At 36.9% G+C, this 26,843-nt stretch overlaps 1 protein-coding gene across 6 annotated transcripts in view; it reads left to right on the top strand.

Moving 5' to 3' along the window:
• The window catches only part of NRG1 (neuregulin 1), a gene marked incomplete at its 5' end in the record, with an annotated part of 171,406 nt that extends 145,140 nt beyond the window's left edge, over positions 1–26,266 (top strand). For 3 of the 6 annotated variants that reach the window (XM_083353734.1, XM_083353732.1, XM_083353731.1), the window contains 7 exons: positions 4,768–4,826; positions 9,795–9,818; positions 15,744–15,846; positions 19,010–19,136; positions 22,315–22,445; positions 23,130–23,333; positions 25,538–26,266. In XM_083353734.1, coding sequence (XP_083209860.1) covers positions 4,768–4,826; positions 9,795–9,818; positions 15,744–15,846; positions 19,010–19,136; positions 22,315–22,445; positions 23,130–23,333; positions 25,538–26,195 — 1,306 coding nt within the window. In that variant the 3' untranslated portion in view covers positions 26,196–26,266. Of the gene's footprint in view, positions 1–4,125; positions 4,206–4,600; positions 4,827–9,794; positions 9,819–15,743; positions 15,847–19,009; positions 19,137–22,314; positions 22,446–23,129; positions 23,334–25,537 lie in introns of those variants that run through there. The other 3 variants (XM_083353733.1, XM_083353736.1, XM_083353735.1) reach the window with 3 other exon arrangements.
• Between the last annotated feature and the right edge of the window lie 577 nt (positions 26,267–26,843).

The following is a 26,843-nucleotide window of genomic DNA, read 5'->3' as shown; positions in this document are numbered from 1 at the left end:
GTTTCAAAGAGGCTAAAACATATAAGGAATGCTTGCTGGAATTGGGTATGTCTAGTTTAATGAAGAGAAGGGTGAGGGGGGACATGATAGCAGTCTTCCAATATCTCGGGTGTTGCCACAAAGAAGAGGGAGTCAAGCTATTCTCCAAAGCGCCTAAAAGCAAGACAAGAAGCAACGGATGGAAACTAATCAAGGAGAGACGCAACCTAGAACTAAGGAGAAACTTCCTGACAGTTAGAACAATTAACCAGTGGAACAACCTGCCTCCAGAGGTGGTGAACGCTCCAGCACTGGAGGTTTTTAAGAAGAGACTGGACAGCCATTTGTCTGAAATGGTATAGGGTTTCCTGCTTGAGCAGGGGGTTGGACTAGATGACCTCCAAGGTCCCTTCCATTATTAGTATTAGTATTAGTATATTTTAAATGCTATGCTGTTGTGGTCAGGGTATATTTCAAGCAGACTGTGACTACTATACAAGACTTAGGAAAACATATTTGGGAGAAAATGATGCTCAAATGTTAAGCATAAATATAATAATAATAATAGTAGTAGTAATAACAGTAATAAAGTTACTTCCAAAGGGACCACAGACAGAATCAGTAAGGTCCTCCAAAAACACAACATCAAAACAGCATTCTACACAGACAGAAAAATATCCACCATCCTAAGAAACCCCAAGGACATAATTGGCTTAGAAAACCAAGGAGTATACGAAATCCCATGCACCACCTGCCCCACCACATACATCGGACAGACCAACAGAAGAATAAGTGCACGCATTGAAGAGCACAAAAACTCACTCAGAAAAGGAGAACAAACTTCATCCCTGGTCCAACACTTTGAAGCCACGGGACATGAAATTGATTTTAAAAAAAACCAAAACTATCGCCAAAATTGAACATTTTAACAACAGAATAATCAGAGAAGCCATTGAGATAGAAAAACGCCCCCACAGCATAAACAAACGAGATGATACCTCTCGCCTACCAACCATTTGGAAACCCGCCTTGATTGACAGACGAGTCCCAGCCACCAAGAATGATAGACCCAAACTCATGATAACACCACATGACATCACCACCACACAACCATTCAAAAAGCAAATCCGAACCCACAATGATAACGAGGCACAACCACAAAACAGAAACCTAACTACAGCTGCAACATCAGCCACTTTAAACCCCTCCAAACCACACAATAAGCAAACTGACACCCACTATAAAAACATGGCACCACCACAAACACGAAGCCGAACAAAAGCAGCACAACTCACCAGCTCAGGTCTAAGGCTGGCAGCTGAGACCAGCCCATCCACTCAAAACACACACACACCCAATCAGAACACACCCACCATTCAAAACACACTCCCACCCAATCAGAACACACTTACTCCCCCACCCAATCAGAGCACACCACCCACAGAACACACCCCCTCTGGCAGTTTAAAAAAGAGGAACAAACAGCCACATGCTTCTCCCAGAAGAAGGAAGCAGAAGCCACCAGCCTGATGATGACGGATGGGATTCCGTCGAAACGTCGCCCCTACACCTTTAGTTCTACGCGGGGAAAAACCCGAATAACCAAAGATGCACATACAAACACCCGCGAAAACCTCAGAAAACATATATATATATATATATATATATATATATATATATATATATATATATATATATATATATATATATATATATATATATATATATATATATATATATATATATATATGTCAAATGTTAACTATTTAGATTACCTTGCTAGGCCCCAAACATGGGGCAAATCTTTATTTCCTGTTTTCAGCCTATCTTGAAGGCCATCGAACAGGCAGTAGTCACACCGGACAGTTCATTCTTTGTTAGTAATTTACACAAATATATATATACATATATATAAATATATATATATATTTACAAACCCAGCATAATTTCTTTGTATGATAGTTTTTTTTATAAACCAGGAAGATGAGTTTTTTTATGGTATAAATTTCAAACAAGTTTTTTTTCCCTTTTTCTCTCTTTCAGCATGACATTTTCTTTTCATCCCTTGGGTTCAAAATGATACTGAACAAAAGCAATGAAATCCAGTTCAATTCTAGTGGGGATTCTTTTCTCTCTCTTTTTTTGTTTACCCTATAGCAATAGCTATAATAGCAATAGCAAGAAAAAAACATATTTTCTGTGGCAAATCCAATCTCGGCCACTGGAACCTTTCCAAATGGCTTTGAACTTGAATCTTAAAGAAAGTTCAATAATCCCCACCATTAATTTACATAGCATTTTATAGAGAAGATTTTCTTCTCTTTTTTCCCCCCTGAAAGGATATGATCAATATCCTTTCCTGTTTCAGGAAAATTGGGTTCATGATGGACCTTTGACTGTGCTGGTTAATTAAAACTGCCAGATGGAGATTGTCTAAATGGACAGAGGAAATGATAAATGCTTCCCTATAGGATTATAAATTACCTGCAGTATTAAAGGACAATACAATTAGATCATTTCTAAAAAAAACATTATCCCCATTTCTCTTTCCTAGATTATTATTATCCATTTTAAAATGTTCTCCTTTCAGATAAAAGTATTTGAATGTGTATTACTGTCCCAATTTCATATATTTTTGGATTAATTAATTAGACCAAATTCACAATTGTGGCATCTGTGATATTGAAATCTGCCAACTGGTATAAATCATATCAAACTAAAAATTATTGAACTAAGAAATTAGCTTTGCCTAGAAACTGAACTAATTTAACAGTTCTTTTAAAAATTGTATTTGCTTTGCTAGCCATTCTTTGTTTTAGAAGCATTAAAGACATGTTTAATCCTTGTCAATCTGCCAAAAACTATTAAGAGTTTATAACCTCTGATTTAAATTCTTGATCTAGATCTATTACAGTCCAGATTCTGATCTTGAGACTGTAACCAACTGAACATATATACATACATACATACATACATACCCATTATGCTATTCCCTTTTGAGATAACCTATGTAATGCACAACACAGAAAAGACCAATAAACAGTGACCCAAAGGAATTAAAGACATGAAATAAGGAAAAAGAAGCATAGCATATAGTTATTTCTTCTCCCATGGATGTAGTGAAACATCATCTGAAGAATTAGGTGTCGAGGTTAAAGAATCTAGAGAATGCATCTAATGCAGAGTCCTTGACAGAATCAGAGAGAGCATTTTGAGACTCCTATCTGATGAGGTTCCCAGTTTTCTCTTGAACTGAATTCAAGTCCTGCTTCTTAATTTCCAAGAGTTTACAATAACTGAGGAATTGCTTGTTTCAATATAAATCTGAGTTTTATAGAGGACTTTTTATTACTGCTTTTCCTGAGGCATGGTTACTTTTTTTTAGCTAAAGCTTTGGAGTTTCTTCTTGAAGTCCTCTTTGGCCAGTTTTCCTCCTTTATTCTGAATAATATGGAGGATCAGCTTTTCTATCGGACCCTAATAATAGAATAAATATATTTTTGCCTCTGATTTTATACTGTTCTTGCTACTGGTGGTATTATATTTTTGTTTTGACATAATGCTGCCTGGAGTTAATTTGATATGGTCAATTAATAATTTTAAATCATAAAAAGAAAGAAAAAGAAAGAAAGAGAAAGAAAGAAAGAAAGAGAAAGAAAGAAAGCATTGCATTCTACTATTTCATCATATATTTTGTATTTGAAAATGTTATGCTCTGCTTTGGTAGTTTTGTAGTACAACTGTAACATAAAAGTCCATGTTTCTGCATATTTATTAAAATATCAATGGATATGGCAGTGGGGGGAAAAAGGATAATATCCTTAATTGATCTTGCCATCAAAATAAATGCTGAAAGCACCAGTGAATTCATGGTATAGCATTCTAGAAAGAAACATCAGCTGAAAATTTATCATCAGCATTACTTCCTTTCCTTGATTGTACCTTTTAGTTTTGTTGTTTGTGGTTATCTTTTGGTGACACAGAATTTGTTTAAATAAAAATGCAATGGTTCTGTCATCCATTTTCATTTTAAATTCTTTCTCTGCGGTCTTTTAGAGGAGTCTCATGTGCCATAGAAACAGAACAGGATTTTCTCTACCCCTGGGTCTTCTCTTTTTAAATTGTGGATCACATTTTTGCCTTTAGGTGTCAGGATGGATTCTCTGGACCAAGATGTGCTGAAGTTGTACCCATGAAAGTCCATAAATTGCCAAAAAGTCCACAAAGTATGTTTTAAAATAAGATGAAATGTGTTTTCTCCCCAAATTACAGCAATCAAAATCACTATCATTTGATGTTTTCACTCTTCAGTTTAAAGTGGGATCTTTTTCTTTTGCCTTGGACCATTCTGTGCAGATTTGACAGCACCAAACACTTACTATTGTTTTGCTAATTGCAGCAATTCTTTATTGTTCTGGTTGTCATAGAAAGTATTCTTATTTGGATAAGGGTCTCTGAGGCTTTAGCCTAAATTTTTTTAAAAAAAAAAATAGCTGGCTTGTGTTCAAGTTCACTGTCTAATGACAATATTATCAAGTGGTCATTTCAGGTGTTATACTTTTATATTAACTAAAATTAACCACCTTCCTCCTTAAATTGGTACTTGTGAAGCCATTTTTTTTCCTCAAAACTTTTTCAGCCTCTTGGCAATAAGAAACAGGCCCATTTTCTGAAGATGAATTCATCAAAGTTCTGGCTGCAGTCACTCAAGGAGCCTCTTAGCATATAATTGCCTCTTTTTCTCTTTCTCTGTTTTCTCTTTCTTTTTGTTTTTGTTTTTACTCTCAGGTGCCCAAATGAATTTACTGGTGATCGCTGTCAAAACTACGTAATGGCCAGCTTCTACAGTACGTCCACTTCCTTTCTGTCTCTGCCTGAATAGGAGCATGCTCAGTTTGGTTCTGCTTTCTTCTAGTCGCATCTTTCCTCAGATTTTCCTTTATTACTAAATGGATTCCATGAACCTTAATCTCGATTGCTTCTGCCTGTTTGCATGGTAATGATTGTCCAAGCAATGTCAAGACTACAGCAAAATTAGAACAATAAAAATTAAAGGGGGGGGGATAATATTGATTCCAATTAATAGCTGTTCAAGGAGTTAAATATGAACATAAGGCTAAATATCATTACAAAGCTGTAACTCTCCAAATCTAATCCAAATAAGATATTTCTGAGCAATAGTCAATGGAGGAAATTGGATATAAAACATGATCACATCAAATGTAATCAATAAACAGTGCTAAAGAATATGTGAACTGAGGACAATGGTTTTACTTAATTTTTTAAAAATGTCCATTTAACATAAACAAGAGAATGCCATTTATATAACATACATGTCACAACTCAGATTTATATATTGAACCAAGAATTTGTTATCCCTGTCTGATTAACTGAATGTTATTTTGCTTTGCCCTTTCACAACAAATGTTTAGTAGGGTTCTAAAGAGCTATTTTAGAGCTACGCAAGTGCTTGTGGCAGACCCAATGAGATTTTCAAAAACAACAATCTTTTGCAGTCAGACTTCCTATAGAAACGTTTAGTTCTACCTCCCATAATTCATAACCAGTTAAGTCCAAAGCTAAAACTGGCCATAAGATTATATGAGGTGAACACTTTATAATTGCAGAGTTTGCCATAGAGATTTCTTACAGTTCTGTGCATAATCAGTGTATTATTACTGGAATCCGAATATTTTTGATTAAGTGGTCAGTGGAATACTAATGCTTTAAGAGTGTCATATTCATTTAATGAGTGTTTCCTTAAAGCAGTGGCATCTCTTTTTTAAACTCCTGAAGAAGCCTAAAAAAACAACAACAAAAGTGACCTGCTTTAATGAGTAGCAGAGAGATCCCGTTTTTGCACATGGCTCAAAGTATTTCTTTCAAATCATTTTTGAAGTGTGCACAGCCCTGCTAAACAGTCCCTGATGGTTTATTCAACAGCAGTGAAAAATGTCAGCTGCTTCATGATGATCCTATTTAATTTCCATTGGCAAGGTAGCATGCGTCAGTCATATGGGTTATATTTTTCATGTCTGTGAAAAAAATGCATGAATAATTTATAACCACCCTAAGCACTCAGCTCCTAAATTACAGGCAATTTCCCAAAGAGGAGTTTTAGAATTAATATTGCCTAATATTTTTCTTGGGTTAAAAAATCAATTAGTAGAAAGCTTGTTCTTGATATTTTCATTACCCATATAAGAAATATATTTGAAAGAATTTTCTAACTTCTTTCCTATTGTATAAAATGTTCAGGAACGAAGAATAAGTGAAGGTATAATATGAACAGGAAGTCTCTGCTTATCTGGAATAATAATTGAACTCTTTATTTGTAGATATATGATAGATAGATAGATAGATAGATAGATAGATAGATAGATAGATAGATAGATAGATAGATAGATAGTTAGATAGTTAGATAGATAGATATATACTGACTTCAGCTCCACCTGAATGCTAAAAAAAATCTCAGCTTCTTAAATATGTTCACAAATCATGACACCCCTTTTACCTAAAATGTATGTACCAAAGGTCTCTTTTAAAGCCTTAATAATGTATTTGTGGAATATACATTTGCATCTCACAAGAATGATCCCAAAAGAAGCAGTTTCAATTGGTCAGATATAAGTAAAGATATACAAAAAAAGGTTTTGTTTTTGTTTTGCTAATTAAATAGTAACTTCAAAGTTACATTTATGCGGTGGTTTGCCTGTACTGTATGTTATGTGAGTAGCTGTAAAACATCTAATGAGGATTTATTTCATAATCTAGTCTAAGATAAAATGAATACAAAAAAATAGACATAGTACTTGTAATTACTCCTGATATAGTAGTTGTAATTACTCCTGATATAAATACCTTTTTAGAAAATTTGCCAGATCGCTTCTTGTATATTAATCCCATCAATAAATCATGCAATATCACAAAATGTAATTCTCAGCGGTTACCAGTTCTAAGGGATCTAAGTAGTCCTCAGGTTACGTCCATTCATTCAGTGCCTGTTCAAAGTTACAGCGGTGCTGAAAAAATAGATTTATAACCCAACTTCAAAGTTCCAGCCATTGCAGCAACCTCATAGCCATGTGTTAGACATTTGGGGCAGCCCACTTTTATGACCATCCTCCCACAGCACCAATCTATCCTCCCTAGTTGCCACCCGTGTTGATACCCGCCATCCATTTATTTGCACTCCATCTTCAGTAGATTAAGAGGTTTTGAAGATAAATTTTACATTATCTCGTTGACATTCAAGCCTCAGAGCTCCACCACTTTCAGGCAACGTAGAAATCTCCTTTGGCAAAAGAAACAGTCAGCGAAATTACTAAAAGTAATTTTTACTTGGTTCAGGCTTAGCTACCTTTGAAATTCGAGACAGAAAAAACAAGAGGTTCCTAAGGAGATAGTAGAATATGTATGCTACAGCCAAATTACTTTGGATTTTAAATTGTCTCATTACATTGGTAATTTTGTTAATGTTACTAACTTCATGCATAAATGATAATTGTGCTCAACTGCAAAGCACTACAGAATGAAGCTTATAGGCAGAACTGCCTAAACAAACAAGCAAAAAGAAAAATTACAGAGCTATTCCCCCCCACTAGTCTCAGAGTTTTAACAGCAAAGCATAAGCAAAGTGCTATTACTTTACTATTTACAGACTGTGTACCCGTGTAATAAGTATTTAAATAAGCCGTTATAAATTTTAACATTCAAGGCAGACATAACAAATAAAATCATAGTAGCTGTATAATACTGTGAATGTATGGAATAATATCTTTAGCCCTGAAGTGAGCAAGCATGATTGTTTGAGAGTTTGAAAATCAAGAAAACATATGAATTGCAAATGTTAATTGGAATGTTTTGCATTTATCCTGGAGCTAGAATAAGCAGTGCATGTTCCCTGTGCATGAGTTTTGCTACCAGAATGAACGAATGAACAAATGAATGAAAATTATTTATGTGTGTGTGTGTGTGTGTCCAATTTGCTATTTAATTAGCTCATATATAAGCTGTTTGAAATTAGTGAATTTATCTGAAATTCATCTGGGTTGTCTATCTTACCTGTGAACTACCATATGCAATAATATTTATGCATGAGCATGTCACTAATTCTACTGAAACTTCTATGCAACTGCAGCTAATATGTATTGTTAGTAGTGTTCATGTAGGCAAGTAACACTGGCTCTTAAGTGTGTGAAAAACCTATGTATTTTTATTTAACCCTTAAAATATGACTGGTTGTAAAGGAAAACTGTACACTGCTGGAAATTTTTTAACCTATAAGAAGTGAAAATGAATATAGTATGTGTGTATATATATATATACACACACACACACACGCGCACGCACATACACCCCTATACATATTAAGAAAGGAATCAGCAATTGCTCCTTAGTGACAAACATAGCAGTTATAGTTTGATACTAGAATTAAATGGTAACATACAGAGCTGTGAGTAATCACTGAATGCTTTATAAAACAAGCAGTCTAATATTATCATTTTTAAAAAAAACTTAATCCATTCATTATACACATTCCCAATATTGCAATCAAGTAGAGTTTTGATCCATACTAGTCTGTTTATAATCATATCAAAGGATTTGGATTTGAATTAAAAATGCAAGCAATTCTGTACTTCAGCTGAAGTATCAGTATAGTTTCATTGTAGCAAATTGTGCTGTCTGTATAAATTCCAGCAATTACAGTAGCCACAACATAACGGGCCACCCTCTATGGAAGGTAGTCATTTGCAACTACACATAGTCTCTTCTTAGTCATCATCTACTGTAATGCCATTTTTTCTGCTCCCAGTAGTATTAGAAGAAGGGGAAAAATCACTTGTAAGATTCAATATTATCATATAGTGTTCTGAAACACATAATGTTCATACATCGTTTCATGGTTTTACAAAGTTACTCATAAATCTGCTTCTGATCAGATTGATTCTCTGAGGCTTCATAACGTATAATAATTTCAGTAATTCTTCTCATTCCTTTTTATGATCCAAGAAGAATTTCAAATCAGTTTTATAATTGCAGAAGAGGCTACTTACTACCACTTCAGATGCAGAACTGCGTATATTTACATTTTATCCTTTCTAACATGAGCCTGCAGTAGAGTAAACTTAAATTCTGCCTACAACAGTCTAAAGCCATGTTTCTCAATCTCGGCAACTTTAAGGTGTATAGACTTCAGTTCCCAAAATGCTGACTAGAGAATTTTGGGAGTTGAAGTCCACACACCTTAGTCGCTAAGATTAAAAAACAAGGGAGATTGAGATTGTGAAACAGTGAAGTTATATGTATAGCAAAATCCAAGATCAGTTCCCCACTATGGACCATAAGTGTAGTAATGAACATGTTTTATATGGGGGTGTTTTGTACCTTAAATGTGATACAGATGATAGAGTAAATACATATACTTCAGTAGTATCTTTAAGGGTTAAAATACATTGGTGAAGTCATCATGTTATTTAAATTGTATACAGCGGTACCATTTTGTGGTTTGGTTTAGAGCCATAGTTTTGTAAATAAATATATATATATATATATATATATATATATATATATATATATATATATATATATATATATATATATATATATATATATATATATATATTAAAAAGAGTCTGTGAAAGCTTACATGAGCTCTACACATTAACCTTAGGCCATTTGTCCTGTCTCATTGTGCAAACACCTAATAGGTATAATATCTATGTGTAATTTGTTTTTTTCAGTAAGGTGTATTGCTCTTTTCTGAAACTATTTTCCCTTTTCTTTCTTTTTATGTCAACTTTCTGCATTGGCAGAGCATCTTGGGATTGAATTTATGGGTATGGACCAATCATTCCTTTTAGCTTGCTGAGAGATTGAAAACTTTTTTTTTTCATTGCCTCACCTTCAATTTCTAACCAACTTCCTTGTGCTTTAAAAGGGATCATACAGCTATAACAGCCTTTGCCAGCTCCCTATTACACTTAACTCAGCTCTCATAACCATACGCCTGTGTGTCTTTGTGCCTGTTTGTATATGTGTGTGAGAGACAAAAACAGAGACACACACACACACCACTGTGGAATGTGCTTGTGATGCCCACGAAAGACAGGAAATTAACTTTTCCGATGGGTAATTTGGCATACTTTTTTAACATTTGCAACAATCTTATTACTGCTGCTATCTCTGAATGAACCTATGCAATTTTCACATATGAAATTAACTGCCGGTAAAAACATTCAGAAAATAACATGCCTCCTTTTTGGAAAATAATGGAAATGCAGACCCCAGTATCAGGAGTAACTTGAAATTATTCTATGCAACCATTATGTGCACATGTCCCTAAAACAATTGAAGACTGAACATACTTGTTGGATTTGCACCATGCAAAGGAAAAAGGGTTATACAGGTAGTCGTTGACTTACAACCATTCCTTTAGTGACCATTCAAAGTTATAACAGCACCAAAAAAGTAAATTATTGCCATTTTTCATGTTTTATCACATGAATGATTTTTCACATGCATTCCCCAGGGTCATGTGACCACCTTTTTGCGACTTTCCGATGAGCCAGGTGAATGGAAAAGTCAGATTCACTTAACCATCATGATAGTAACTTAACAACTGCAGTGATTCACTTAACAATTGTGGTATGAAAGGTCATACAGTAAGGCAGACATGTCAAACACAAGGCCCGGGGGCCGGATCCGGCCCGCAAAGCCGTTTCATGTGGCCCACGAAGCCATCCTGGAAACAGTGAGGGAATGGCCCACACTGCCTTGGCCCTGGCCCAGAAACCCTCCTTCTGTCAGAGACCCTCAGATCTGTCCCACTCCTGCCTGGGCCCCCATAGGCACCCTTGATGCGAACGATGTAGAGCTGGCCACGCCCACCCAGTAGGCCATATGCACTCTAGCCACACCCACCCGGCCCCCTGAGGGCAACCACAATGCTGATGCAGCCCTCAATGAAATTGAGTTTGACACCCCTGCAGTAAGGCAAAACTTACTTAACAAATGTCTTGCTTAGCCATGGAAATGTTGGGCTCAGTTGTGGTGGTAAGTCAAGGACTACCCATGCAATGGGCCAAAAAGAAAATAAAGATGGCATGAAGAGAATGCGGACCACTATAAAATGTAAAGACCCAGCTATGGGCCTTCAGGATTAGAACTTATTTTTCTAGCTCTAAGTGAAGAGAATGGGGACTGAACCTGTAATTAATTATTTCATAGCTACAATCCTTTCCTTGTTATTCAAACCAGAAATATATTTTGAGGTTAAAGAGGTGATATGGGAAGGTCTTACCACATGACCAGCTTTGACTTGTTGCCTTCATCTCTTATTTTTTATTTAATTTAATGCTGCTTCAAACTCTAAATTAGACCTTACTCAGGACTTAAATTTTAACATCTAAAATTGTTTTCTGGCATGGCTAGAAATGATTTTAAAGTTGCACTGGATGCTAATTTCTTGTGTTTCTAAACATAAGCTTACGTGCCCATTGGGATGCTTCAGATGTGCAAGTATGAGTGGACTGGACATCCATTGGCAAAATAGTGTTATTCTTCCTTTTATATTTTGTTCAGCTCTGGATGCTTTTGTTCCACTGCCATTTAGGATTTCTGCACTACACCAGCCCAGGATAGTAAATGTATTGATGTCACATCAGATGCCTGGCAACATTATATTAAACCCTTGTATGGCCTCATTCAGAAAAGAAAGAAGGGAGAATATAGCACAGGGGTGTCAAACTGCCGGCCCGCGGGCCAGATGGGTCATGCCGAAACCATGCCTACCCCATTGCCAGCAATGGAGAAAAAGTCACGATATGTTGCGACACGTCACATGACATTGCAAGTTTAACACCCCTGATATAGCCTATAGCTAATACAACCAGAGTGACATTTTTTTCATAATTACTGTATTCATAGTAATTATTTCATAATTATTCTACATTGCCAGTTCTAGAACCTCACTATGTAGCAGGACTTTCCCGGTTATATATGATCGGCTATAAATCTTGTGGTGTAGAATCCTCATGGTGTAGAACTATATTAAAATATATATCCATACCCCACATCATGCTGCATATTGGCCTACAATAGAAGCCAAGTAGATTGAAAAAAGAGAATGTTGGTTTTGTATACATTCCTCGTATCCCCATGGTGTCTACATTGGGAAGGAGACATAAAGTCTGCAAAAGAGGATGCTCTTGACAAAAGATTTTGCAAAAAAATGCATATTATTAAAGTTCCAAACAAAACCATATAATGCAAAGAGAGGATGAGCAGGACTATTAGGGATGAGGAGACTGAAAAAAAATGAGAGAACAGTGAATAAGACTCAACCTGGTTTTTCATTGCGCTAAACATCCATAAAATGCCACTAGAAATGCACTGTGGATCACATCCATCATGTTATAGCACTAAAAAAACATACTATTAATTATGGCTAATATAAAACTCACACAACTTGTGCATCCATCCTAGGCTGTGAGCAGGAGGGAAGCAGCCACACAATTTTAACCAATTAATGGCTGATGCTACAAAGAAAATTCTGTTAACCCTTTAAGAACTGCATTATTCCCTATGTACTGGATTGCATTTAGCATGGCTTTTGCTATCTCTGATTATATAGTAATAAGACTCCAGTATTTGGCTAATCAATCAGTGCTTTTGGGCGAGCATAGCTTAGGAGTTATGCTGTATGTAAAATCCCTTTCAACTCTGCTTCAGTCTTACTTTCAAGCATTTTTCTTACTCTTTCTTCCAGTTATCAAGCATGCTGTGCCAGGCCTATAGTTGACTTTTCAACTTCTAACCTTATATTTCCCTTCAGCTTCCTCCTTCTTCCTTCATGTGTTCCTTTCCTTCCTCTTTCTCTCCTCTCCCTCTTCCCATATTTGTGTTTGTTTCACTACTTTTACTTCTTGGTCTTGGATTTTTGTTTGTATAATCATTTGAGCATTCTAGTTTTATTTTCTCACAAAACTGATCCTTCCTTCCTTTTACTCATAATCAGTATTGTTGATTTCTGCACAAATATGTTTAGAAACTTGTTCATCAATGTTTGTATTGGCATTGGCTTGTAGGAAGCAATAATATGCATTGTATCATAGGTATGAAGGTTTGAAAGATTGTTTTAAAATTTTAGTTTGGGTTTATTTGGAATTTCAAACTATAGTACCAAAAGCAGCCCTTGAGAGTTAAATACGGGTGTTATATAAAGTGATGTATAAAGTAATGCTCTCGTTTTTTAAAAAAGAAAGAAAAATCCTTTAATGGAATGCTTAGGTTGGGAGAGGAGATGATCACAGAGAAAATATTTGAGGAAATATACTATGTCCCTAAAAATCTGTTTCCTTTGTGTAAATTCCATTGAATGTAAGGGATTTAAAAGGCTAACTAATGGCTCTTAACAAAAATCTAAAAGAGATAATAATATTTGCTTTCTCCAACCTATATTTATACACAAATTAATAATTCAAAAATTTATAATTCACTGAAAAATTAGTGTCTAGTTAGCCTATTCCTTACACCTAAGTGCAGTGTAAGAACAACATTATAAAAATCACAACACAATTTTTTTCCAGATATCCTCAAATCCCAGCATTATCATCATTTAAACTACTATTAGATATTAAAATAAAAAAGAAATGTACTTTCATTTTCATTAATGTCATTAAAAACAAAGAATTGTCTTTGAACCTCAGGAGATTCAGCCTCTTGCATATTCTTCAAGGGTGAATTGATTCCACAAGGGAGGAGCTAAAACATGAAACGGCCACTCACTGATTGTACAATTTGAGCCAAGCCAATTAAATATTTTATCCTTTACTCTGTTACGATCTGAAAACTCAAAAGTCCTCTCAAAGGAAAACCAAAAGCTGGTGAACTATTCCTTCATTCACAGTCTGAGTTCATATATATGTCTACTCAGCGGAAAACCTTACTGAGCTCATTCAGATTTAGTCTCAGCTACAGGGCTATAACCTCCCCTTAGAAAGTTGGGTGCTGAAAATAGCATTTGAAAATTATGTAATAAGCATTTGATCAAATCCTATATCCCATTAAAAAAATCTAAACAACATGTTTTTTTTTTCTCCAAAATGGTTACATATCAATAAATGGCCCTGCATGTCAGCAGACACTGCCAGTTATTGGATCTTGGCCAATATGACATAGTCTAACTATATATTGGGTCGGTGCCTAAGTTAAATATTTGGATCTTTAGAGCAACAATGACCACAGAAGTCAGGAATTTGGGACCTGACAGTGCTTATTGCCAGAATTCAATCTGAAATAACAGGCTAAGGCAAAGCAAGCTCTAACAGATGTCTTATCTGCAAACATACAAAGATCCCCAAACCAGGAAATTGCTAAATACAAACTATCGCAAAGCAGAAAAGTAACAGATTTTCAAATCCTGTTCCATTGATGACAAACTCATTTCCAGGACTACTGAAAGTGATTTTTTTCTGTCCCCTTTCTTTAATTCTGAATGGTCATATTCCTAAAAACATTCCCATTAAGAATGCAAATTCTTGTTGGCTGCTCAGACAATGCTTACTTTGAGGTTAGCAACTAGACGATTACAAAAGTTTAAAAGCTAAATACAGTTTTTAGCAACCAAATAAGATAAATAAAAACAAAGTTCTGGCTCATTCTGGTGTGTACTCCTGTGTACCATTGGCATGTACCATTTTCCTTGTTTAGCATATAAACTATGTTTTGCCAAGGGGTATATGACTATCTTGCCAGGCAAAACATTGTTTGCCCTAAGAATTAGTTCATACTGATATAGTACTTAGATCACCACAGTAGAACATATATTTTTTTCACCCAAATATCATCATCTTTCTTTTACTATTCAATCAATCATAGAATGTCTATGGTACAATGCATATTGCCTATTGGAGGGGTGGATAAACTTAAATGTCACTGTCAGTTCTTGATGAATTATGCAATTTTCCCAGGTGCCGGAGTGAAATTCAAAGTAGAATGTAATGTTCCTCATGTAAAGATTGGTGTAGTATTGAAAATAATATTGAAAAAACACCTGGATATTTTAAATTACCACAGGGGACTGCAAAGAGAAAATTGGGATGAGAGAGGCCCAATAATGATCTTTATCCCAGTTATCTTTGCAAGAAAACCCCGTTTTCAAACAAAATGACTTGTTTTATCAGTGCATTGTTTTTGTTTCATTAGACAACTTTGTAAATTTTAAATTATGTTAAACAGAACACTGGACTGTGATTTGATTTGATTTATTTTAAAGTTATTTTAAATTTTCTTTATTTTAAGCCAGTGGCGTAGCGTGGGGGGTGCAGGGGGGGCCGGCCGCACCGGGCGCAACATCTGGGGGGGCACGCTCGCACTCGCAGCTCTCTGCCCCTGCCTGGCTCACTCTCTCTCACTGCAGTGCTGGCTGTGCGAATCCGAGCCGAGCCGCTGGATCGCCGCCCACTGTGGAAGGGGGGGTGCCAGGCGTGCGGTGCAGAGAGAGAGCGAGGGACTATCTGGGGGAGGGACAGTGCAGACTCAAGTGCTAAAATCCACGAGTTGGGCGCAAATTACTTGCTTTGCCCCGGGTGCTGACAACCCACGCTACGCCACTGTTTTAAGCTCGTGATACTAAATATAGTTTGTAATTTCTGAGTGTAAAGTTTGTCATACTTTCACTGTAGCTATAAGCTGATAGACAGTAAGCTGTACTTAGTGGTTTCTGTACATGTTATAGCCCTCTATATTTTCTCATTTTCTAGAAGCTGAGGAACTCTACCAGAAAAGGGTGCTGACCATAACTGGCATCTGCATTGCTCTCCTTGTAGTTGGCATCATGTGTGTTGTGGCATATTGCAAAACCAAGTAAACACCCCTTTTCCTTTCTCTATAATTTTGTAATCAGGATCTCACAAAACAAAGTAAAAAATGTATTCACATCTTGATGGCTTAATAAACTTGAGAATTTCTCTGTAAGTTTGTAGGCACAGCTGGAACGTAGGAAGTGAGTCCTTAGAATCTTTATCTATTTCATGATCACGTGAGATCATTGCAAAAACATCCCATTTGCTTTAAAGGGGCTTCCACCTTTAAACTTGTTATACCACATGATATTACACACAATGACTGCGCTAGGCTTAAATCCAAGACTGTCTTTATCTTTAGCTGTGTGTGTGTGATGTGGCAGATCACACTAATAATGAATGTCAAAAGGTGCCTGATAAATGAAACTTGGAATCTCTAAAACATCTGCCCCCTCCCAATCAGTTGGCAACAATTGATGTTGTTGATATTATGGTTTATTATGTAAATATAACCTAATATTGACTTTTTACAACTTTCAGGAAATGTTTTAAAGCTTTCTTTCGCAATCATTATGATTATGTTTATCTTTCCAAATTAAAGCATGAAATCTTTCTTCAGAGTGAGCTCTTCAGACAAAAATGTTTCAGACTCAGAGCTGTGTATTGCTAAGTATATTGGTGATACATTTTTACAGGCAAAAATATTTACTTTAATGGCATTGTAAAAATAAAATAAAAGACATACCCAACCTTCAAGGCACCTTTCCCATGGTTTCACATATCCATCTTCTGAATGAAGAGAAGTCAAAACTTTTATTAAGCTTGTTAAAACTTCCAACATTTTCTGTGTACGTTTTCCTTTCCCTATTGATACTACTTTCAGCAATTGTGGATTCAGTGAAAGTTTTAATGAAGGTGATATCTAAGCCACAATTAATTTAATGAATTATAGGTGTGGAAATATTGGGTGTGTTTATCTTTCATTTTTTATTTTTTTTAATTTATTTTAATTCCATTTATATCCCGCCCTTCTCCGAAGACTCAGGGCGGCTTACAAGCTTAGCAGTAGCCTTCATTCTATGTATATGCCTGCTTATTAGGGCTTTCACACACACACACCCAAGCGGCATTATTACAAAGTCAGCTTAATTGCCCCCAACAATCTGGGTCCTCATTTTACCTACCTCGGAAGGATGGAAGGCTGAGTCAACCTTGAGCCTGGTGGGATGCGAACCTGCACTAATTGCAGGCAGCTGGTGTTACTTAAGGAGGCATTAGCCCACTGCTCCACCAAGGCTCCTTTCCTCTTAGAATCCCTTGAGTGCTTTAATAAAAGGCAACAGTGTGCAACAGTGATATCTTCTCACTTATAGAAAGGGCACATGCTTAGCTTAGACATAATAGGAAGCTGTAAGAATGAGCTAACCTGAATTTTGACCCTTTAGCCCCTGACCTTTTGCTTGTTTAGCTCTGATGATGAACCATCACATCCAATTTTATAGAAACCTCAATCCATGGAACCATAGGCCATAGCCCCAGATTTCTGTAGCTAAGGGAGACATTCATTAAGCGAGTATTGCCCCATTTTACGACCTTTCTTGCCACAGTCATTAAGTGAACTACTGCAGTTGTCAAGTTAGTAACACAGTTGTTAAGTGAATCTGGATTCCCCATTGACTTTGCTTGTCAGAAGGTGGCAAAATGGGATCATATGATCCTGGGACACTGCAACTGTCATAAATATGAGTCATGAATTTTGATCATGTGACCATGTGGATGCTGCTATGGTCATAAGTATGAAAAGTGGTCATACTGTAAGTCATTTTTTTCAGTGCCATTGTAACTTTGAACAGTCACTAAACAAACTGTTGTAAGTCGGACTGCCTGTATACTGCCTATCTATGTTTTTTTAAGTATCCCACTTCCCCCCACAACAACCACCTTCCAGATGTCACCTTAGCCAAAATTATTAAATAATACCAAAACTGCTGCTGACCCCTGATTTGAGAAAATCAAGTGATTCTAGTTCAATATCTCTTTTTGAGGATTTAAAGCAGCAATCTGGCCCAGTAATTAGATTTTTTCCCCTCATACACTTCCTGTTTCCTGAATGACAGGCTGAATAGGTAATACTGTCTCTTCTTCCTCCAAAAATGTGTTCCTGAAGGGAGGGATGCCTGCTATCTTCAATCTTCTGCAAAAGAGGGGTGTTATGTTTCCTTTCCGTACATGGGGATAATGGAGACACCCTCGTTTAGGTGGGTGGGGAGGCTTTATTTCCAGTCTTCGATAGGTCAGAGAGAAAGGGTTTTCTCCTCCCTCCTATATTGAAAGGAAAATCAATATGTGAAGAGAATGCTGTTGTATGTTTGGACTAATATCAAGCACGTATCTTCAGCCCAGTTGAATGTGCAGCTAATGTAACATTCTCTCATCCATGGGGAAGGAGAGGTCAGTGAGTGAGTCAGCATTTTAAATAAATGAATTAGTTGAAAAAGTTCAGCCAGTAATTGCTGCCTCTTTCAGAATCAAGATCATTTCTTGAGTCCATGCTGGGTAGAACCCATTTTATTTCCAATATTTTTTATTTTAGAACCACTTTTAAAAAAAATGCCTATATCTTTACAGACAAAAGTGAACAGCCTGGCAAGTATACTATAGAAAAACCAACACACAGCACACAGCTGTACAATTATTGGTTGCTGGCAGGCAACAGTTTAGCTGGGGAGTTCAAAATAAGGTCTTCCAAAGGGTCCCTGTTCCGGATATATTACAAAGACCTAGCCACAGGGAATAAGGTTTCCAGTGTACTGTTTTTGCCAGAAAACACAGGAGGGGGCAAAAAAGCTACTTTCCTAGAAGATTCTACTCCTTTGGATCTAATAACCTGCCCTTGGCTACATGTATTATAAGCCACTGGAGCACAATCTGCTTTCTGTAGCATCTTCATACAATACAGTACCATGATGTAATTGGCTACTGGATGAGATTGATATAGTTTTAGGATGCCAGATATTATATCAGGAACTTTATTTGTGAATAAATCTTCCCATAACTTTGGCAAACTTTAATACTGTGTCTCCGTCAGCTCCTGGTATTTCTGAACTTTCAAATGATAAAATTCCATTCTGTAATGGGAATGTGCTATGGTCAATAAGGCTTGTAGAACTGTTTTATTCATTCAACTATTTGAATACTAAAGTACCTCCGTATTTCAAATTCAGGAAGCAGCGGAAAAAGTTACACGACCGTCTCAGGCAAGGCCTTCGATCAGAACGCAATCACAGGGTCAACATGGCAAACGGGCCTCACCATCCCCACCCACCGCCAGAGAATGTCCAGCTGGTGAATGTAAGTTTCACCTCAGCTTTGTTGATAATCAGTTCTTCATCAGTATGTATTTGAGTGACATTTAGTCCTTTTAATTTATTAAAAAATAGTACTGCTTTCCTAAGATCTTATTCTCCCACTAGTTGCAAGGGGCAAGAAACCAGGAAGCAAGGTGGTTCAAATGAATACAGTTTATTGCTTGGTGATACTCTGCAAGAATCTGAACTAATGGTCAAACCAAATTGGTGGTAGATAAGAGTCACTGGAAGTCAAGGTGGGCTGGAGTAAGTTCTCTTGTGAGCCCAAAGGGACTCCAGACTGATAACGCATTTGACCTCTCCTTTCAGGTTCAGCCTGCTCATCTTCTAACACCAGTTTATCAAAACAATGGCAGTAGCTGATTTAACTGAGAACAAGTGTGAAATGATATTTAGATGATGGTGGGGTGGTTTGTTTGTTGTGGAGAAAATAGGAGGCAAGTACATTAAGCATGTTCACTACCTTGAATTACGTGTAGGAAACACTGGATAAAAATCTTAATAGTATAATAAATTATTATCCACAAAAGAAACCATTTTAATTTACATTAAATTAAATTTACATTAAAAATAGCATTGTATAATTGTATGAGATGTTATAAGGTTCAAATTAAAAGGAAGAAACATTTCTAAAATCAATAAAAATAGAAGAAATGGTGCACTCTAATGCTATAAATGCAAATAATAAAATACAGCTGAAAAAACTACTAATAAACAGAAAGATTAAAGGAGTAATTTTCTGCATAAAGCATTTGTGGCCACAAGAATTTTTCTGCCTATTGTAGCAGTGCTAGTTCCAACCTATAAGTAGGAACCAGATGAAGTTGTCCTCAGAATCTTCTTGTAGCAAAATAGGGAAGATAGGGGGCAAGTTGTTGTAGAAAGGATATTAAAGGGAAATATGGGCTAGGATGAATGTGCTAGAAAAGTCATCAGAAATTAGAGTGGTTTTTAAGCAAAAAAGGAATCTTTGTGGTGCTTCACTGTTCACAGCTTTCACTCAACTGAGAGACCTAATAAGACGGTTCTCTAAACTTTCAGTTTATAAATTGGACCGTTCTTATTTTTTTTTAAAATGTAGAAAGTTGAAATAATTGCTGAGATCTGTTTTTTAAGGTTTTTCCTTTAGTTGTTTATGTTTCTCTAAAATAGCTTTGTTGTGCTTAATATTCTGGGGCATAAACATGTAATGTTACTTTGCCAGTTAGCTATCTGATAAATATAAATTTCAATTGATATTGATATTGATATTGAACACTACCAATTCTCTGTGGACCATGGGTGTACAGTCTGCTGTTTAATTGTTTGGTTTTGGGTCTAAAATAATGTTTGCATGTAAGTGATCAACCACATCTGAGCTTTTTCTCACAGAACTGGACCCATTAAACTGTCAGATGAATCCTGGTGATGTAGTGAATATGTGAACCCTTTTCTCCCAATTGAGGAAAATTCAAAACGAAAAACAGATAATTCAGATCTTTGCTTGTTTTAACTTAAAGAACAGTTCCTGGTGTTGATTGTCTTACTTTCTTTTCAGCAGAACTCATGGTTTTATTCTGCTTTCAAAATGCATTCAGGAGCCACAACCCAAATTTATTTTTTTAAAAAAGCAAAATCCATCACTATGAAGGAATATTTGAGGGTGGCTCACGATATATCTAAGGGACGCGGTGGCTCAGTGGGTTAGGACGCTGAGCTTGTCGATCAGAAGGTCGGCAGTTTGGCGGGTCGAATCCCGAGTGCTGCGTAGCAGAGTGAGCGCCTGTTACTCATCCCAGCTTCTGCCAACCTAGCAGTTCGAAAGCACGTAAAAATGCAAGTAGAAAAATAGCGACCACTACGGTGGGAAGGTAACAGCATTCCGTGCGCCTTTGGCGTCTAGTCATGCCGGCCACATGACCATGGAGACGTCCTCGGACAAGCGCTGGCTCTTCGGCTTTGAAACGGAGATGAGCACCGGCCCCTAGAGTCGGAAATGACTAGCACACATGTGCGGGGGAACCTTTACCTTTACCTTTACACGATATATCTATGATTGTTTAGGTCAGGGGTCCCCAACCCTTGGTTTGTGGACCATTACCGAGCTGCAGCATGCCAGCAACCGGTCTGCACAGACAAGCAAAGCCCCATCCATGGGCTGCAGGCAGCACACAAAACCACGCACTCTCCAGTCCATGGAAAAACCTCTCTCCACGGAACTGGTCCCTGTTGCCGAAAAAGTTGGGAACCTCTGCTTTAGCTGGTTCTATTAACTTCCCCAGCAAAGTAAGAAAAGATGCTTGTGCTTTGGGATTAAGTTGTTCTATGCCCGATTAAAGGGGACTAATGTCTGTTAGCTTGGACAAAAGCAGTAAGGACATATTCTCAGAAGTTTCCTTCTCAAAGGAAATATGCATACAGTATGCATATTCTCTCTTGTAACTCTGAACAGTCACGAAACAAACTATTGTAAGTGGAGGATTAACGGTACCAGCAGTCCACTATTTCTTTTCATTATGTCAGAAACATCAGATGACAGCCAAATTAAATATTTTGAAAGGCTAATTCATAAAATTACAGAAAGATTATACCATTCCTATTCCTAATCCATTTCATAGAGAACAAGGGTTAACTCCCTGTCACTAAACTTCAGAGACCAAGGATTACAAAGGATTACAAAGATTGCAAAAATGCAGTGTGCAAAAAGAAGGAAAAGGGAAATCTACCACTCAATGACTACAAATCTACCAATCTATAGTGCTCGGCAATAGTCCTATTCCTACCCGTGAATTCCATTAAAATAGACTTGTTTTGGTGAAAGAATTCTGGAGAGAATATACTACTGTTTCCAATGAACCTACTTTAATTTGAATTATTTCTAGGAAAGTGTCTTCTCGTGAGAATAAAGTGGCAACTAATTTTAGAAGTACTACAACTTCAATTTTTGAAACGCTTTCATATGTATATATGAAAGCAGGGGTGTCCATCATGACAACTTTACGACTTGTGGACTTCAACTCCCAGAAGTCCCCAGCTAGCCATGCTGGCTGGGGAATTCTGAGAGTTGAAGTCTACAAGTCTTAAAGTTTTCAAGGTTGGACATCCCTGATATAAAGCAAGAGTACAGAATTGATTGGTAGATTTTAACTGTCTCATAAATATGTGTCTCTTCTTTTGTTTAGCAATATGTATCTAAAAACATAATATCCAGTGAACATGCTGTTGAGAGAGAAACTGAGGCCTCTTTTTCTACAAGTCACTATACCTCAACTACACATCATTCTACAACCGTCACCCAGACCTCCAGCCACAGGTAGGAGGCTCAGATAAAGCCAACGTATTTTTTAACTAAAACTCCAGAGCAAGTTTAAAAAACACTAAACAGAAGTATTTTGATTTAAAGGTGACAGACTTTTCTGTAGCTGAAACGCTTTAAGTTGCTTTATTTTGCTTGCTTTATTTTTATTAAACTTCCTTTATTTCTTTGATTCTTTTTCCTGATTTATTTTTTTCCTTTGAAAAGAAGCAAGTCTCAGTATCAACATATGAGCCCGCTTTTTCACAATTGCTGCCTTATTTTCTGCCTTATTTTCTATTTTCACACGAGTAACTTGCACTTACAGAATGAGTACTACATTTGGACCATGATGAGTTACTGAATTTACCTGGAGTATATCATTATTCTTTTGTGTACCTAATTTGGCTTGGCTTGACATAGAATAATCCTACTCTCCAGCATTCTTCATTATGTCATAACAATAAAATTTTGAAAATGATGTTAGTTTAAGATTGAGTGATTATCTTTTTATATTCCCAGCAGTTGGGGGGAGAATGATCACCTCAATTCTTCAGCAACATAATGAATGTAAAACACTTATTGCCAAAGCAATACATAGAGGACGCTGACATTTTCCATGTCAGACTCTCTTTCTTTTCACTTTCTTCTTCTTGAATTTTAAAATGTTCTCTTCTGTTTTTCATAACGGCTCGTGGTCAGTTGGAGTAATGGTCGGACCGAAAGCATAATCTCTGAAAGTCATTCGGCCCTTGTGTGCTCCTCAGTTGAGAACAGCCGCCATGCAAGCCCATCAGGACCTCGGGGACGCCTCAATGGCATTGCTGGACCAAGAGAATACAACAGTTTTCTTCGGCACGCACGAGAGACACCAGATTCTTACCGGGATTCACCGCACAGTGAAAGGTATCCGAATGAGCTGACCTTAAGAAGGATGCCAATCTGAAATACTGTAGGGCATATCCAGATCCTGACAGAAAGAGAACTGCAGCTTGAACTCTTAATCAGGGTTGGTGGGTTTTATTTTGGGATTATTATTTTTTTGATCAAGAAATTTTAAATTGAGGTTTTGTACATTAATATTTACATAATAATTTGCCGTTTTCATGGCATTTTGGTGCTTTTGTGATAGGTTTTTTCCTTTGTTGTTTTTACAATTAATCCAAGTTTCTTTAAGGCTGTTTCCTCATAATTTATAGCACTGTGCCAGTGTATAGAAACTGTGGCTTATATCATCACTGCTTCACCCTAGAACATATCCTTAGTTTTGCATGGAAAAAAATGGCCAAAATCATCTTCACCACTGCAGTCTGTGGTGATCAATGGATGCAATTTATATTAGAAGTGTGGGGGAAAAAATACAGTTTGAGTGGAGAAGCAACCACAAGAGCAATATAGACAAGAACTGAAGGTGAATGTTTAAAAGACAGTGTTAAGTGAAGTTGCACTCTTTTCCATTTAATAAGATTTTTTTTTAAAAAAAATCAGCTATTCATATCCTGTACCAAACAGATAGGCAAGCTAAAAGCAGCTCTTCCTTTCAAAATAAAGACGAGAAGGTGAACAAAACTCTACTATTTGGGACAATGCCAGAATCCATGAATTAGTATAGTCTTCACATATTTAATGTATATTAGTTTTGCACACTATTAATTTCTGATAAAAATTAAGAGGTAACTGGATTGTGGAGAATGTTTGTTTGAATTGGTTAATTCCTTCACCTAATTGCATCATCTTGTTTCCTTTCTGAAAAGCAAAGCTGATCTGTGCTTTCACTGATTCCTAGTTGATGAGGTACAGTAGCACAGAAAATAGAATGCAAAAATAGCAAATGAATAAATCAATGTAAGTCATCCTCTCCTCAATGCCACTGGTACTCCTTTGGCTATTTTATAATAGAAGCAGTCTGAAAGGTGGAGTCCTGTTTCTCTACAATACTTACATTTGCTTTTGGACCGATTTTTAAAGTATAAAATTGCACAATTTCTTTCTAGTTATTTGCATTTCCAGGCCATTAATTCTGTGAGCATTAATGTTTAAATGTTTAATTCTCTAGAGTAGCTTTTATTATCTATATTTCTACCTGGGGTTTTTTTAATAGCTACAAAACCTGGAAAAGTGAATGAAAATTAGGAAAATGAAAGTATTTGAATTTTGCATGTTGACATTGAAGAAGACCAAAGCAAGAAATGCTGAAGAACATCCAAAGTCTTCTTGGCTTTGTGTCTTATTCCCAAATGGTCATGTAATCTTTCTTAATCCTAAATTTTGGATAGATGCATTCAGTGCAGTTGTTTGCAATAAGATGGAAATCTTCTATAAAAGACAATGAATAAGGAAAAAGATGCAAACGCTATTTTGTTTTGTTTTTTTAATCTCTGCATGGCTAGTAACAGAAGCCCCGTTATATCTTCAGAAATCTCAAGAGACTCCAAGGCTGGAATAAATTATAGATTAGTGAGTTGTATTGCCAATATTCCATCTTTTCAGGCATTGGATTTACATGTTGGAAATCAGGAGAAGTGAATAAGTGATCATTCAATGTTATTTCAGCCCAGAAATTTAACGTTAAATTTCAGTAAAAAGGTAAAGGTTCCCCCGCACATGGGTGCTAGTCGTTTCCGACTAGGGGCCGGTGCTCATCTCCGTTTCAAAGCCGAAGAGCCAGCGCTTGTCCGAGGACATCTCCGTGGTCATGTGGCCGGCATGACTAGACGCCAAAGGCGCATGGAACGCTGTTACCTTCCCACCATAGTGGTCGCTATTTTTCTACTTGTATTTTTACGTGCTTTCGAACTGCTAGGTTGGCAGAAGCTGGGACGAGTAACAGGTGCTCACTCTGTTATGCGGCACTCGCAATTCGACCTGCCAAACTGCCAACCTTCAGATCGACAAGCTCAGCATCCTAACCCACTGAGCCACCGCGTCCCTTAAATTTCAGTAGCTAGTAGCTATTTGTAGAAGATGTATTTCTACTTATAGAATGTGTGGCTCGTACATTTGAATTCAAATACTTGTTACTGTCATAGAAGGATGAATACGTCTTATCACCATCATAGTTCTATCATATCCTTATTCTTCAGCTTATTTTTTTATGTGTACTTCTTTAGGTACGTATCTGCCATGACCACGCCAGCTCGCATGTCTCCTGTAGATTACCACACTCCAAGTTCTCCAAAATCGCCAGCTTCAGAAATGTCTCCACAAGTCTCCAGTTTAACAATGTCTGTCCCATCTGTAGCTGTCAGTCCATTTATAGAAGAAGAGAGGCCTCTCCTGCTGGTGACCCCACCCAGGCTGCGGGAAAAATACGAGCTTCACTTGCAACAGTTCAATTCTTCTTACCACCACAATCCTGTCCATGAAAGCAACAGTCTACCGCCGAGTCCCCTGAGGATTGCAGACGACGAGGAATATGAAACCACACAGGAATACGAACCTACGCAAGAGCCTCCAAAGAAATTAGTCAACAGTCGGAGGGCCAAAAGAACAAAGCCCAATGGCCACATTTCCACTCGATTGGAAATGAACACTGACACAAGTTGTGAGAACAGTAGCTCAGAGAGTGAGACAGAAGACGAAAGGATAGGTGAAGACACACCTTTTCTGAGCATACAAAACCCTACAACCCCTGACCTAGAATCAGCTGCTGCTGCATATAGACTCACTGACACTAGGACTAACCAAGCCAGCCGCTTCTCAACGCAGGAAGAATATCAAGCAAGATTGTCCAGTGTAATAGCTAACCAGGATCCCATCGCTGTATAAAGGAGGGGGGGAAAAACACTTTAAAAAAACCCACATAGATTCACATGTAAAACTTTATTTTATATAATGAAATACTCCATGATTAAATTAAAACAATTTATTTTATTTTAGCAATTACGCTATTAGGATTTAAAAAAGAAAACCCAGGAGGGGGAAAAAACTTTTATAAATTAAATATATAATGTATATACAAAAGTGTTATGTGCCATATGTAGCAATTTTTTTACAGTATTTCAAAAATGAGAACGATATCAATGGTGCCTTTATGTTATGTTGAGAGCAAGTTTTGTAAAAGTTCCTAGTGACTGCTGTTCCACAGTATTTTGCAGAAGTCTCTAATAGTCTGTTTCCCATCGGATTCATAGCGACTGGCTGTACGGTCTGTAAGAACTGCAACCGTCCCTGTGTTGCTTGTCGTAGCTCTGATAAAAGAAAAAAAAATCCACACTGGCATACCAACCTAGAAACAAAACATGCTCATTTCTTCTTTGAAGAGGCTTCTATTTCCTTGCATTTTATGAGTTGCTCTCTGACAAAAACAAGATTTATTTTGGAACCCTTGAGAAAATGGGCAGGTCCAACAGCCTGCCATTGTCATGTTTCTTTTTTAAAAGGATAATACAGCTTTCAGAAATGTAGAACTATATC

This window comes from Vipera ursinii, assembly GCF_947247035.1.
Source record: "Vipera ursinii genome assembly, chromosome: 2".
NCBI lineage: Eukaryota > Metazoa > Chordata > Lepidosauria > Squamata > Viperidae > Vipera > Vipera ursinii.
The sequence above is the reverse complement of the archived record's forward strand: the minus strand, read 5'-3'. Positions and strand labels throughout refer to the sequence as shown.